At 53.5% G+C, this 15,771-nt stretch overlaps 1 protein-coding gene across 1 annotated transcript in view; it reads left to right on the top strand.

Annotated features, from left to right (window-relative positions):
* The first annotated feature begins 154 nt into the window (after positions 1-154).
* MYO1F (myosin IF) overlaps positions 155-15,771 on the top strand; it is a 36,321-nt gene continuing 20,704 nt past the window's right edge. The window contains exons 1-12 of the mRNA XM_079770149.1: positions 155-275; positions 8,857-8,994; positions 9,488-9,577; positions 9,664-9,758; positions 10,183-10,270; positions 10,378-10,467; positions 12,573-12,704; positions 12,819-12,953; positions 13,173-13,305; positions 13,521-13,717; positions 14,707-14,787; positions 14,882-14,968. Coding sequence (XP_079626275.1) covers positions 273-275; positions 8,857-8,994; positions 9,488-9,577; positions 9,664-9,758; positions 10,183-10,270; positions 10,378-10,467; positions 12,573-12,704; positions 12,819-12,953; positions 13,173-13,305; positions 13,521-13,717; positions 14,707-14,787; positions 14,882-14,968 — 1,269 coding nt within the window. The 5' untranslated portion in view covers positions 155-272. The remainder of the gene's footprint in view (positions 276-8,856; positions 8,995-9,487; positions 9,578-9,663; positions 9,759-10,182; positions 10,271-10,377; positions 10,468-12,572; positions 12,705-12,818; positions 12,954-13,172; positions 13,306-13,520; positions 13,718-14,706; positions 14,788-14,881; positions 14,969-15,771) is intronic.

Raw genomic sequence — 15,771 nt, 5'->3', positions numbered from 1 at the left:
CAGACTCAGAGCCCCCAAACAGCCAGCTCTCAGCCCTGCCAGCTGCTGGAGCTCTCTCCCCGCCCCCTGGGCCTAGCTTCCCTCCCCAGTAGCCACGGGCCCCTCCCGCCAAAGGAAGTGAAAGGGGGGGGCTGTTGTAAGAGGAACTAGGGCCGGGAGCCTGGTGAAGGAGAAGCAGGGCCATGCCTGAACCACCCCCCGGAACCCCCTGAGCCTGCACCCCTACCACAACCCATTCAAGCACCCCCTGGAACCCAGATACCACCCCCACCATGGTAAGTCCTTCAAGGAAGTGGGCCCTGAAGGGCAGGGGTTGGGGGGTCCCAGTGAGGTGGAGGTGCCCTGGAGGCCACCATCAGAAAGTACAGCCATGTGAATGGGGCACGGCAGGCCCTTTAGGGGGTCCCTCCATGCAGCTCATGTGCTCCCAGCATCCCTCACCAGGACCAAACTCCCATCTGATGGTGGACAGGATGCCAGAATAATGATGGGGGAGGGGGGCCCAAGAAATGGAGGATGGAAGGTGGCCCTGAGGGATCACATAGTGTCTGCAAGGACAGGGACATACCCTTGTCTTGGGGCTTAGGAAACCCGGTTTCCAGCTCAGCTTGGTGCCTTATCTCCCCGTATGGTCCTGGGAAAGCCAAGTCCCCTCTCTGGGCCTCAGTTCCCACGTAGGTCATATTTGGAAGTCGATCGAGAACCTCTCAGTTGGAACTTCAGAGGGTCTGTGGGTTTGACACAGGGGGAAGCTGTCTAATGGGTGGTGGGGTACAGTGATGGTGTAGTGACAGCATGCCTGTGTGGGTAACGGGGGGCTGGCTGCAGCAATCCCAGAAGCCGCTGTGAGACGCAGCGTATCTGCACCACCGCTGGTACCCTTCCATGTGAGGATGGCAAGGGAGGCACTGCAGCCAAAGGCGTCCTGCCTGTGAGGGTGAGGTCTGATAGTGACTGTGGGGAGTCTGTCACAGTCATGGATTTAGCTGCAACGGCATCAAGCACACACATTAAAGGAGAGCCTGCGCTGGTGGTAAAAGTCACCCCCGCAGCTCCAGGCATCTGCCTCCACTTCAACTTTCATTGTTTGTCATTCTGTCAATGAAGGCGTGCGGTTGGGACAGTCACAGAGCCAGTGGTGACAACTGCAGGACTTCTGGCAGTTGCAGCAAGCAGCTGGCCAAGGTGGAGGCGGGGAGGTAGACCAAGAGGCAGCATCTGTGTTCGTCTGAGAGAGGACATCTTACTTCAGAAAGCTGATGACAAGTTGGGCATCTTTGGCCAAAGATCCACCTGGGTCATTTACAACTAAGCCATCAGCTAGAGCTCTGGGCTTGGGACAGAAACTCATCCGAGAAGGAGCCAAGCCAGGAAGGCTCAGGAGCTGAGATGGGCAGGCTTTGATCAAAAGAACACAGGAAATTATCTGCTACTTGAGAGGAAAGCAACCCCTCCCAAGGAAGCTGCGTGAAAAATGCTTAGTCAATGTTTGCTTGCTTGGTAATAGGGTCTGGGGAGGGCGAAACTCACCCCAGAGGACCACAGCCGAAAAAAAAGAGTGGAACCCACCCATGAGGCCAATACCTCTGACATCTGCCTGGAGGAGTGATATGTGCAGGGAGTGTTGAAAGGTTCAGTGAAACAATGTTCAGAGCTTATTCATGGCTGGAGTTAGTGATCACAGTGTGTGGAGGTGACTCATTCGTAGTGATTGAAGAGGAGTGAGTGTCTGTTGAAAGATAACTGTTGAGCTGTTGGGTTGTTGGTGCCATTGGTTGTGATGCTGTTGCTCTTGGTTGTGGTACGTTGGTGGTCACAACGTGGGTGGGTTGGCAGTGGTGATGGTTGTTTTGTGTGCCAGCTGGTGATGAACATGGATGGATGGTGGTTGGTTGCTTTGGTCTGGAGGGTAGATCCGTGGAATCATGGTACTGTTATTCAGAGTTGGGTGGCTGAAGGTGATGTTTGTTTGCTGTTGGCAGTTCATTTTTCATTTTTGGTGACAACATCAGCAGTAGTGGTGATGTACTGGTGGTTTTTGGAAAGGGGTATTGTTGGTTGCTGCTTCAGTGGTAGTTGGCTGTGTGGTTGCGGATGGCTAGTATTGTGATCTTGACGGTGGTTAGTTATTATGGGTTGCTGGTGTTAGTGAGGACAGGTGGATGAGGGTGGTGGTGGGGGATGGTAGGGACATTGGTAGCAGAATCAATCGTCATTTCGTTTGATGTTGGTTGATGGTACTGCCACTGGGGTTATCAGCAGTTTGTTTGACTTTGGTGGGGGTGGGGTGGGGTAAAAGATGCAATCTGTTGTCCGTGGGTGGTGATGGTGGAGACGTGAGGGTAATAATGGTTGTTTTTAAAGCACAGACAGGAAATAGAGAGACCAGTGAGGCTGCTTGATCCAGGGGCAGTGGCCATGGAAAGGCTGGGCGCCGAGAGAGCATTGGGAGGAAGGACTCTGGAAGGACGAGGGTTCCCACATGTTGGAGAATGGCTCTGGCCGGGATAAAAGGAAACTGAAGGCTCTCCCCAAAAGGTGGGGAGGCCCTGGGAACCTTTGGAGGAGAGAATGTTGTTTGCACAATTGTAGGAACACAGGGTGTGACCCCAGAACCCCACTGAGTTGGGGGAGGGCAGGACACCAAGGCACCAGGGGCACAGTAGGGGCCAAGGCAGGGCCCGGGCTGGGGCTGTCTCAGCAGCCACAGCAGCTTCACACCTCCTCCTGGTTGGCAACCACAGCTTGCAGGACCCCAGCAAGGAAGGAAGTGGCTGTTTTGTTGCTCTCTCCAGTCTGGGGCTCTGCTCATCACCACCCAGGGAAGCCAGAGCAGTTGGGGCAATTGCAAAAGCTCCCTCATCTAGCCCTTCCTCCTGGCCCTGTGCCCTGTGCCTGTGGGACTGGCCAACTTGAGGCAGCTGCCGCTGTTGTTGGCAATGGTGAGGAAAGCCATCAGCAACCACACATAGCCAACTCCTATTGAAGCAGCCGTCAACAATACCCCTTTCACAAACCATTTCCTCTTCACATACTTTGCCTCATTGGATCTGCACAACAACTGCCCTAGAAGGTCTATGGCCTTCAAAGGTCCCATTTTCCAAGTGAGGAAACAGGCCGGGGGGCTAGGCAAGCTGTCGTATAACCCGAAAGTGCAGAGGATTTCAACTCAGTGACTCCCAAGGTCACATTTTTAACAACCACCTTGACCTACAACCTCCTCCTATAAACCAGGGTGGGGTGCAGACCCCACATGCCCCAGGCTGCCCATCCCTACCTCATTTGGACCTGGACTCTGTTCCAATGAAACTAGGATCCTGGTGTCCCACACATACCCAAGGCCTTCCTGGCCCCTGGCTCCTGTGCCACCACCTATTCTGCCTGGGAAGTTCATGCTGCAAGAACTGCCTCCTATAGGACGCCCTCACTGATCTCCCCATCTCTCCTTATGACCAACTGATGTGCACCCACAGTCTCCCTTGGGCAACTCACTTCACCCGCTCAGGGTACACTGAGTTCCCCGAGGCCTGGTGCCACCTACCTATGTGCACAGCAGGGGCTCAGGAAGGGTGTTTACTATAGGGCTCCTATGCCATCACCTTGGTCATAAACAGCCTGCCCTCCTCTGGCACCAGGGAAGCCCCACCCCCATGTCCTCTGCCTTCGGTTGGGGGAACTTCTCTGAAGAGCTGAAGTAAGAAGCTACCTTCCCCTTCCCACCCCAGCCACTTCAGGCCCCTGACTGTCTTTCACAAGAACCCCAGCAGGTTGAGTCATATTTGGCTTGTGGTCAACTGCGACCACAATCTCTTCATTGCACCCCCACATCCCAAGGAAGAGACTCAGGAACAAACAGTTTCAACTTGAACCATGGGGGCTTGAGGGCCACAGAGAGAGGGATACCCATGACACAGGGCGAGGGGCAGTCTCATTCTTATGGTACTTCATTCATCCATTCATTCATTCAACAAGTATATGTGGACCAGCTCCTAGATCTGTTGTCAAAGACGGATCGTTTCCACTCAATGCTCTTGAGGCTGCCAGCTGCCCTTCCTGAGGCACCCCAATGCATCTGTTCTCTGTGTTAGCTCATTTACTCCTCTCATAAACCCCATGCAGGAAGTGGATTATGGAATTCATTTTACCAATGAGGCTTGGAGAAGTAAAGTGGCTTCCTGGAGTCACGCAGTCAGTCGACTGTCAGGCCAGGCCTCACACCCAACTGGCCCCATGCCAAAAGTCTTGAGTGTCCTCCCACACATTGTACCCACTTGAGCAAAACCTTCTCTTCATCTACTGCTAACAACCCATAGATCTTGAGATTACATGGAGTGAGGAGTGGATCTGGGAGTCCAGGTTCCTGGGGCAGGTCAGAGGGAGAGATGGCAAGGGCTAAAAGAGGCAGAGGGCCACTCAGCCAAGTGGGGAAGTGGGGAGGGACAGGAAGAGGAACCAAGTCGTCAGAGCCAGGAAAGCCAGCCAGACACAACCAGCCTTTCGGACTCTGACCTCAGAGAAAGGAAGTGGCTCTGAGTGTCCTCTGTGCCTGAGGGGCCCAGGAGCATGGACAGCGGGCTGACCCCAAAGGGGAAACCCTGGACAGGACCATTCTTGCCCCTGCCCCATCCTCATCTCACCCAAAGCACTAACCCTAGCCACCTCTGACCCAGACTAGACTAAGGGACAAACAGCCTTGCTCATCTCATCCAGGTCCTCTCTCTCTGCTATAGCTTTCTCCTCTGCAAAGAGGACCTAATCATAGTACTGACCTCAGCGTATGTTGAGAGAATTAAATGAGGTAATTCACGGAAAAGGCTTAGACCAGAGTCTAGCACAGAATAAGTGCTCCATAGGTTGTTAACTAATGTTCCTATTCTTATTTGTATTAATTTCAGAGAGGAAGGGAGGGGGAGAGAGAAGTAGAAACATCAATGATGAGAGAGAGTCATTAATCAGATGCCTCTTGCACACTCCACACTGGGGATCAAGACCGCAACCCTAGCATGTGCCCTGACTGAGATTCAAACCGTGACCTCCTGGCTCATAGGTCAATGCTCAACCGCTGAGCCACGCCAGCCCGGCTATTGCTATTCTTGTAGTCAGTTACCACCCAAGATCCCTCTGAGAGAGAATCCACTTCCGGTTTCCCATGTAGTCCCCACCCACCCACATCCCTACCCACTGCCACTCCTGCCCCACCAGGACCAACACACTCTGGTCTCCCCATCTTGCAAACAGGAAACATGCTCCCCTGACCCCATCTCTCCCCAAACCTCTCTTCCTCTTCCCCTTCTCAGCCAGACTGTCCCAAAGCATCCTTGATCCCTTTCTACAGCTCCTGACCTCCCAATCTGAATTCTGACCCTGAGGTCACCAACACTCTCCATGGGGTCCCTCTCAGTCTCTAGTGAGCAAGCATGCTGCTCTTCAGTAGCTTGGGGTGCAATCAATGGCTCCCAGCTTCTCCCAACCAGCCCTGGTCACCTGAAGGCTACCGCTAGTCCTGACAGGCCCCTTGAAGCCCTGAAATAAAATTCACAGTGAAACACCCCAAGTACCATTGTTTCAAAAATAATTAACCAGTTAACTGCCATGATATCTTCAATTTAATTAAAAAGGTCTGCCTCTTGCGTCTATAGATGCTTACGGCGTACAAATGGAGGAGAAAGTAATTCATAATGAAACGTGTGCATAAATATGAAAGTGCATGCCCTAGCCAGCTTGGCTCAGTGGATAGAGTGTCGGCCTGCGGACTGAAGGGTCCCAGGTTCGATTCCGGCCAAGGGCACATGCCTGGGTTACGGGCTCGATCTCTAGTAGGGGGCATGCAGGAGGCAGCTGATCAATGATTCTCTCTCATCATTGATGTTTCTATCTCTCCCTTCCTCTCTGAAATCAATAAAAAAATATTTATTTTTTTTTTTAAAGAAAGAAAGAAAGTGCTCGGGCCAGTGGACCAACAAAGCTCTCTGGAGCCACCAGCTGCTCCACAGGCGTGTCTCAATATGTTGACAGCCCACCACGAGCAGCATGAGCTTCCAAATGCTGGACAATTCTTAGTAAAGTCTGAACAAATTCTGACAAAAACTCATTTGAACAAAATAGAATCTGGGGGAGGAGGCTGGGGGGAATCCTGAAAAATGAAAAAAAATTCCTGAAAAATGCAATAGGTATCAAACCATGTAAAAATATATAGATTTTCTGTTTATAGATAAAATCAAATTTGGTCCTAGGTTTCAATGATCGATTATAAACAGGTTTGTCAGTTACATGAACACCTGCTGGCTGGGTTGGGGGGCTGCAGGCAGGATGATTATTTGAATGTAAATCTGGCACCTGTGGCCCCTTAAAATGCCTCCATCCCTGTGACAACTAAAAATGCTCCCATGATTCATAAAGTGTCTCCAGAGGCGATATGGCCCTGCTGAGAACTCTCCAAGCCACAGACGTTCAAGTCCAAATTCCTTTGCTTGGCATTAAAGGCTCTTCAGGACCTTGCTCCCCTCCATTCATTCACGCACGCCCTCATTTCTTCACGCATTCATTCAAATAAGCCCTGATGCCTTGTTGAGCCAGGCATGGCATGAGCCCCTCAGCTCAGGAGCTCACACACCAGGAGATCAGGTTCATGTGTGGGATGTCCAAAACGTGTATGGGGCTATGGTGAAGGAAGCCCAGTGGGCTGTGGCTCCAGAGGGAGCACCTGACCTGACCTGGGTTCAGAGAGGTCTTCTCAGAGGAGGCATCCCCTGAGCCAAATCTTTAAGGATGATTGGCATTCACCAGACAGGAAGAGTGTCTGAGCCGAGGGCTCAGCATCTGCAAAGGCTTAGAGGCAACTCAGTAAAGAACTGAAAGGGTTCTTCCTGAAGGCCTAATTTACTAGCACATAGTTGGTGCTCAAGAATGCTCTGTAGAATGGATGAATGGGCGGTGATGGGAAGCCACGGACAGGAGAAAAACCAGAGAGGAGAGACCAGATTTGCCCTATGAGAAACCCACTCTGACTACTCAGACTGGAAGCAGGTTGAGGAGGTCGAGCCCTGACCCCCTCCTCTGTGGTCCGTCCCAGCCTCAGTCACACATCTGCACCTTTGCCTAGGTGGTTCACTCTGCCTGGTACACCCTCCTCCTGCTCGTGATCAAAAACCCTTCTCAGCGCTCAAGTCCCAGCCCAAACACCCTGTGGGTCCGGGTGTAGACGCCAGAGCCTGCTGGACCCAGACTCAAACCCCACACCCTTGGAAACAATTTAGCTGTGTCCTGAGTCAAGTGCCAAGCCCCTCACTCCCCAAGCCTCCGTTCCCGCCCCACCTACACCCCACTGAGTTGCTATAAAATTGCTGGTGATGCTGGTGACAGCCCTACCCAGAGTCAGGCCCATCATAGGTGAATGCTAACTCTGCCGTATGCCCCTCTGCCCCGGCCCATCCTCACAGCCACTCAGACTGGGGAGGAGCATCAGCCCCACTCTGCTCTCCAGAGCAGCTCATCATACATCAACCCTTGGGAGTGAGCCGTTTCTCCCATTTCATGGATGAGGCCGCAGCGGCTCACAGCAGGGTTAGGCCACCCAGCCAGGCCCGGAACCTAGACCTGCCCACACAAAGAGCTGGACGTGTTTAATGTCTGTGGGCATTCCCTGACCAACTCCTCTCTGCCTGTTGGTGTGGCCAGATTCTGAACGTGCACTTCCCCCTGCTCAGGAACTTTCTGTGGCTCCCTAGTGCCCCCGGGAGGGGCTGGCTTCTCATTCACCTCTGCCCTATAGTTGTCCACACTGACCCTCCTGCGTGACCCCTGCCAGAGTCCCCTCTGCCCACCACGCCTGTCTCCATTCCCTGGAGTCTGTCCGGCAAGTGCTGGTCATCTTTGAAGACTTGACCTTGCTTCTCAGCATCCTTTGCTCTTGGGGTCTTCCTCTGACATTGGGTTTCTTTCTTCGTCTCATCCCTTGTCTATTCAGTAGGGCCTCCTTGCTGGGGCTGAGAAAGGCCTCAGGCCCAGTTTCAGCCCTCCAGGAGCCCTGGTCTGGGGGAGGGGCTTCCGGAGGAGGGACATGTTACCGGAGCATGAGTGTACCGGACAGGGGAGCACCATGCCAGCTTCGCTCCTCTGTCTCCCAGACTTTCCCACGCCAGGGGGTACTGAGCAGAGGCAGAGTGGGCCCGAGAGAGCCCGTGTGTCTAAGTGTCTAAGGCACTGATGAGCTCAGTCAGGCTAAACGTAGAAAACATTCCCGGAAGGCTTCTTGGAGGAGGGTTTTTGAGGGAAGCCTGTATCTGAGTCTCCTCCTTGGGCCCTAAGGACGGTGTCAACTGTGGAAAACCTGAGGGAGGAAATGAGAAAGGAGAGTGGGGGCCTGGGAAGGTGGGAGACTTACTAAGGATGGAGAAGATGGTGGCGGGCAGCAGGAAGGCTGTGGGAGCTGAGGGGCAGGGTCACAGCTTGGAACAGAGGGTAGAGGTCACAGCGGAGCACACGGCTCTGAGAAGATCTCAGAGGAACGGACTGGTACGCATGACCGCGAGAGAGGCGTGGAGTGGCAGGAAGAAGGCCATCTCGAGGTGGAAGAGGTGGGAGCGGGTCAAATGCCACAGAGAAAACAGGACTGGGCTTGAGGAAGGGGGGAGAGGGAGGCTGAGAGGGATGTGGGAAGGAGGAGTTGTCATCCGTCCTGGCCTCCTCCTGGGGGGCAGGGAGCCCGGACTGGACCTTGCCCACCTCTCCTGGTGTGAGCTGGGGAAGGCGGTGAGGCACGAGGAGAGCCAGGCGGGGGCGCTGAGGCACCAGCCCCACCTTCCCACATGCCCCGCTTGCCGTAGCTCATAGCCACCCCACTGCCTCCACCCCTAGGGCAGCAAGGAGCGCTTCCACTGGCAGAGCCACAACGTGAAGCAGAGCGGCGTGGACGACATGGTGCTGCTGCCTCAGATCACCGAGGATGCCATCGTGAGCAACCTCCGAAAGCGCTTCATGGACGACTACATCTTTGTACCCTGGGCCGTGGGCGGGGCAGGCAAATAAGGGACAGGAACGGGAGGATGACTGGGCAAGGGATGTGGGATGGTGGTCGCTGGATGCAGGGAAGGATGGCAGAGGGAATTCAGCACGGAAGGGACATACAGATGTCTGAGCAAATGAATGGAGGGAGGGGTGGGCAGCGAGAGCATTGGGTGGTAGGACACGGGACAGATGGAGTGACAGCAGGGCTCTGCTTGGGGGGCGGGGCTGTGTCCCCCACTTCTCCTCTGTCTTGGGGTAGCTCAGCTACAACATACCCCATTTCTCCCATCCTGGACCCAGCTCTGTTTTTTCCTAAGAGACCACGGACCCACCTGAGAATCTCCATCTCTTCCTCTGAGGAGTGGGACCCTAGGAGGCCCTGGGGGAGGGAGAGGGGGAGGGAGAGGGGGAGGGGGAGGGGACAGGGTCCATGAGAGACAAAGTATGCCAGGACACTGCATGGCCCTTAACCACCCCACAGACCTACATTGGCTCCGTGCTCATCTCTGTAAATCCCTTCAAGCAGATGCCCTACTTCACTGACCGTGAGATCGACCTCTACCAGGGCGCGGTGAGACCACGGCCGGCCGGGTGGGAGGCACAGTCCCCCGGGGCCCTGGCTCCTAGCCCCGGGCTGAGACCTGCCTCCCCCGGCAGGCCCAGTACGAGAATCCCCCGCATATTTATGCCCTCACCGACAACATGTATCGGAACATGCTCATCGACTGTGAAAACCAGTGTGTCATCATCAGGTATGGAAAGGGGTCCCCAGACTCTCCTGCCCAGGCCCCGCCCAAACAGCATCACCACCGGAGGGAGATTTACTTGGAACCCTGATCCAAACAGAACCTTGCTGTCCCTCTCTGTCCCCTGCCTGCTTTCCTTTCCTTGTCACCTCTGGCCCATGATATATTTTATTTATCCATTCTGTTACTGCCCATCTTTCCTCTCTATATGTCAGCTCCAGCAGGGCAGGGATTTGTATCCGTCTTGTTCATTATTGTATCCCTAGTGCCTGGAATAGTCCCTTGAGCACAGTCGGGGATGGATGGATGGATGGATGGATGGATGGATGGATGGACGGACGGACGGACTATCAGGCACTAAAAAGGGCACCTCCCCCACCCCTACCCCTACCCCTGGCCACTGACCATTGCTTGCCTCACCCGTCCCCAGTGGAGAAAGTGGAGCTGGGAAGACGGTGGCAGCCAAATACATCATGGGCTACATCTCCAAAGTGTCTGGCGGGGGCGAGAAGGTCCAGGTGAGGCAAAGACAGAAAGAAGGGACAGGCTCCCTCCCGCTCCACGGCATGTTATCCCTCCGCACCTGCCTCAGCCTGACCTCGCCCCCACCTGCCTCTGCCCCCAGCACGTGAAGGACATCATCCTGCAGTCCAACCCGCTGCTCGAGGCCTTCGGCAACGCCAAGACCGTGCGCAACAACAATTCCAGTCGTTTTGTGAGTCCACAGCCCTGCTTTTGGAGCGGCCATGCCCTCCACACTCACACACACACACACACACACACACACACACACACACACCTCTACCTGTATTCCCAAGATCACAGGAAATACCTCTACTCCTGGATGGGACACTCCCCACCTGCTTATTGTCCATTGGAAAAGAGTCCCCCGTTGACAGAACATGACATGTCTGTGTCGCATTCTTAAATGCTCCCCTGGCTACAACCATGCCACGTCTGTTCCTAGTCCCATTTCAGGTCCAATTTACTCCTTCCTTCATCCTTCTTTCAAGAAATGGTCCTTAGGCTCCTTCTTTGCGTCAGGAGCTATGCTAGGCCTAATGGAAGACAGACTAGGTCAGTGGTTCGCAAACTCATTAGTCAACAGAGCAGCAAACCGTGTCGGCTCACGAGCCGCGGTTTGCCGACCACTGGACTAGGTCAACAGGTCTGGATTATGATCCTGATTCTGTCACTGTTTAGAGATGAGTCTCCTCTGTTTTCTCATCCACAATGTGGGAATGACATTGAAATCCATCTCATAGACCTCAACAATTTCATTACAATGCCTGCTTACACGTGGGAATGACTTCATAAATTCCATACACTAATGAGATTATCATTTCCCAAAATATTATTAGTTATACTTTTATTTTCTGATATATATAATGTAGTTATAGTTTAAGCATTTTCCCAATATTTTATTGTTAAAATTTCAAGTACACAGGAAAGTAGGAAGAATAATAAAGTGAACACCTGTATGCCCATCTCCTGTATCATTAACATTTCACTATGTTTGCTTTATTGTATCTCCGTCCATCTTTTCTTTTTGATGCACTATAAAGCAAGCTGCTGACACCATGCCTCTCCCCGCAAACACTGCGGCATGCAGATCATTAAGTATAGTCCATTATAAATGTGCAGCTCTCTTTTATTTCTTTTAAAGTAAAATTTGCAGCAAAACACATAAATCTAAATTTGGAAAAATGCATACACTGTGCAACGCCAATCCCTACCAACATACAGAGCATCGTGTGGCTCCAGAAGTTCCCTCTTGTCCCTTTCTAGTCAATTTCTACTCCACCCTGCTCCAGAATCAGCCACTGCCTGGATTTTTTTCACCATAGATCAATCTTAGCTGTTCTAGAACTTCATTTAAATGGAATCACACAGTATTGTTTTCAAATTACTGATACACCACAAAACATGGACAAATCTCAAAATGTGTAACTATATTTTATTTTATACTAGAGGCCCAGCGCATGAATTCGTGCATGGGTGGGGTCTGGCCGGCCCACCCTGATAGGGGCCCATCAGGCCAGGCCGGTGGGGGGAGGGGCCATGGGTAGTTGGTGGGGCTGGCGGGGAGGGGGGAGGGGGGTGATCGAGGCCCAGATCAGGCTGGTTGGCTGCTGCAGTGCATGTCATAGCCACCGGTCGTCTGGTCATTCTGGTCATTCTGCCGTTCTGGTCGCTGGGCTTTTATATATGTAGATACTTTTATTGTACAATAGAATAAGTGCAAGTCATATACTACAGGTGTTTGTGCAGTATGATGCTGTAATTTGTATGGCTATCAGGTGGAGGTGGCAGAAAGGACAAGTAATGGAGCTTGTCTGCCCTCCAACCTCTGGCCAGAGAAGAACCCAGGTGGTGTCAGAGACCAAAAAAGGGTCGTGTGGGGTCCTTGCTCTGGGTTCAGGGACAACATGTGGGAGACATTCGGGATCATTGGGACCAGTAGCGTCCCACGGAGACATTGAGGCCTCTGTGTTGTGGAATTGGGAACTGGTCAGTACATGTGATACTTCCGTGTGCCAGGCACAGGGCAGATGCCCTGAGTGGTGGCTTGAATCATCGGAGAGGGAGTGAAGGGCGTTCCTGGCCCAGGAGGGGCTTCAGCAAAGGCTGGAGAGGAGCTGGTGGAAAAGACAAGCAGAGCATATGTGGGAGGTGGGGAGAGGAAAGCAAGTTGAAGCCACATGGGTAAGAGGAGGAAAGAGGCCAGGCTCAATAAGACCCATGCCTCATCCTCCCCGCACCTGTACCTCCAGGCCGGGGCGGGGGTCCGGGGGGCTGACATGGTTCTCTCACACTCAGGGCAAGTACTTTGAGATTCAGTTCAGCCGTGGCGGGGAGCCAGATGGGGGCAAGATCTCCAACTTCCTGCTGGAGAAATCCCGCGTGGTCTCGCAGAATGAAAATGAGAGGAACTTCCACATCTACTACCAGGTGCAAGAAGGGGGAGCCCCACCTGGAGCCTGGGGGTGGCAGAGGGAGGGCAGTGAGGCCTGGGGACCACACGGCCTGTGCAGGTCCTGTGCGTGAGCATCCCTCACCCTCCAGCTGCTGGAAGGAGCCTCCCAGGAGCAGCGGCAGAACCTGGGGCTCATGACCCCCGACTACTACTACTACCTCAGCCAATCAGACACCTACAAGGTGGACGGCACGGACGACAGGAGCGACTTCAGTGAGACTGTGGTGAGCACCCACGGCCACTCCAGCCCTGGCACCTCTGATGTTACAAGTCAGGAAACTGAGACCCGGAGGTGGGTAGGGACTTGCTCCAGGGCACACAGCGAGCAGGTGAAAGAGGTAAAACGGGGATCCAGGGGTCCTGACGGAGTCCATGCTGTGACCCAGGGGACAGGGTGGCGGTCGGGATTGGTGGCACAGGCTCTGTGTTCGTGATGCCCACAGAGCGCCATGCAGGTCATCGGGATCCCACCCAACGTCCAGCAGCTGGTCCTGCAGCTCGTGGCGGGGATCTTGCACTTGGGAAACATCAGCTTCTGTGAAGATGGGAATTACGCCAGGGTAGAGAGTGTGGACCGTGAGTTTGGGTGCTGGGAAGGGTGGAGAGCCGGTGTGCGTGCATGTGCGTGCGTGCGTGCGTGCGTGCGTGCGTGAATACTTCCTCCTACTTCAGCCCCCAGGGGGGTGGGAACCCATCAGGACAATTTCAGTGTCACTGGGCCAAACCGGGAGAGACAGAAGCATTGAAAGAGACAGAGCCTGACCAGCTGCCCCCTCCCCCCCGCCCGGCAGTCCTGGCCTTTCCTGCCTACCTGCTGGGCATCGACAGTGGGCGGCTACAAGAGAAGCTGACCAGCCGCAAGATGGACAGCCGCTGGGGTGGGCGCAGCGAGTCCATCGATGTGACCCTGAACGTGGAACAGGCAACTTACACCCGCGATGCTCTAGCCAAGGGGCTGTACTCCCGTCTCTTTGACTTCCTTGTGGAGGCAAGTGGGGGGGGTCCAGGGGTGGGAGAGGCACTCTGGGACCGGCCGAGTGGGAGAGGCAGGCCTGACCATCCCAACCCCACCCATTCCCTGCCGTGGGACACAGAAGCAGGGCCAGGTGGTGGCCATCTGGGAGACTGAGGGGCTCCCTCTGGCTGTGGCATGGAGCTCAGGCCTGGGCTGGGAGAGGGGCTGTGGTGACAAAGACAGGTAGGTGCATTCGAGAGCCAAAAGGAGGACTGTCTGGAGGACCAAGTGGTGGACTGGTGGGGGCAACAGGGATGGATGTGTCAAGGTAACGAACGGTGACAGCAGTAGCTAACGTTACATAACACCTAGTGTGTGCCCTTGACTTTTGTAACTGTTTTACAGGTAGTTTACGCTGAGTGGCCAGATTATTATGATCTCTGAACACATAATAATCTGGCCACTCAGTGTGTGTGTGTGTGTGTGTGTGTGTGTGTGTGTGTGTATATATATATATATATATATATATATATATATATATATATATATTAGAGGCCCGGTGCATGAATTCGTGCATGGGTGGGGTCTGGCCAGCCTGGCCAGGGGGAGGGGACATGGGCGGCTGGCTGGCCTGCTTGCTGGTTGAACTCCTGGTCGAGGGGACAATTTGCATATTAGCCTTTTATTATATAGGATATACACTGAGTGGCCAGATTATTATGTGTTCAGAGATCATAATAATCTGGCCACTCAGTGTATTTGTCTTAGAAAAAAACCTATAAAATAGTTGTTATTATTCACCCATTTTAAAGATGAGCAAATAGAGAGGCAGAGTTTTTAAGGGGCAGAGCCAGCTCCCAAGGCAGGAACCCGATGCTCTAACACCTGGGTTCCTCGTAGGGGTGACTGATGGGGGCGTGCACAGAGCTGGGGGAGGCAGGAGGAAAATTGGTGACGTGCCTAAGAGCATAACCAGAGAGCGGCAGGCTGGCGCTTACCTCCTGTCCCTCCCCGCATCACAGGCCATCAACCGCGCTATGCAGAAGCCCCAGGAAGAGTACAGTATCGGCGTGCTTGACATCTACGGCTTCGAGATCTTCCAGGTATGGTCTCTGCTCCCAGTCGCACACCTGTCCCAGCGACCCTGGGGGTCCAGCGCCGGCCCACTGAGGCAAGCTCTCTTTTCCTCCCTCACAGAAAAACGGCTTTGAGCAATTCTGCATCAACTTTGTCAATGAGAAGCTACAGCAGATCTTTATCGAACTCACCCTGAAGGCCGAGCAGGTGAGCAGGAGCAGCCAACTGGCCGGGAACCTGGGGCACGGGCTGGAGGCAGGACCATGAAAGTCGCTGAACACCCAGGAGACGCCCCAGCCCTCTATTTCCATCTCTCTCTACTGACCCCTCTCGGCTCCACCTTGAGGTTCCCTTCGGGAGAGGTTTTCCACCTCTAAAGCTTTGAGAAGTGCTGGGGAATAACCTCTTTGTTCATTCCTTCAACAATTATTTATTGAGCACCTACTGCATGCCAGGCTCTGTCTACAGTACCAGGGAGGCCACCATGAACAGGACAAACAAAAATCCCTGATGTTTTCATTCTACCCATCGCAGAAGCAGAGCCTCACACAAGCATTCAGGGCAAAGACCAGGAAAGGAGTGAGGCAGGGAGAGATTTTTTTTTTTTTAATTGGTTTCAGAGGGGGAGGAAGGGGGAAAGGAGAGAAACATCAATGTGAGAGAGAGGCATCGATTGGTAGCCTCCCACACGCCCAGACCGGGGATCAAACCCACAACCTAGGTATGTGCCCTGACTGGGAATCAAACCCGCAACCTTCCAATGCACAGGATGACGCTCCAACCAACTGAGCCACCCTGGCCAGGGCAAGAGAGGGTTTTTTTTTTAAGCCCCGGTGAGGTGTGTTAATGAGCAGGTGACACTAGGGCAGTGGTCGGCAAACTCATTAGTCAACAGAGCCAAATACCAACAGTACAACGATTGAAATTTCTTTGGAGAGCCAAATTTTTTAAACTTAAACTTCTTCTAACGCCACTTCTTCAAAATAGACTCGCCCAGGCCATGGTATTTT

The sequence above is a fragment of the Cnephaeus nilssonii genome (genome assembly GCF_951640355.1).
Source record: "Cnephaeus nilssonii genome assembly, chromosome: 5".
NCBI lineage: Eukaryota > Metazoa > Chordata > Mammalia > Chiroptera > Vespertilionidae > Cnephaeus > Cnephaeus nilssonii.
This window is presented reverse-complemented; position numbering and strand designations above follow the sequence as displayed.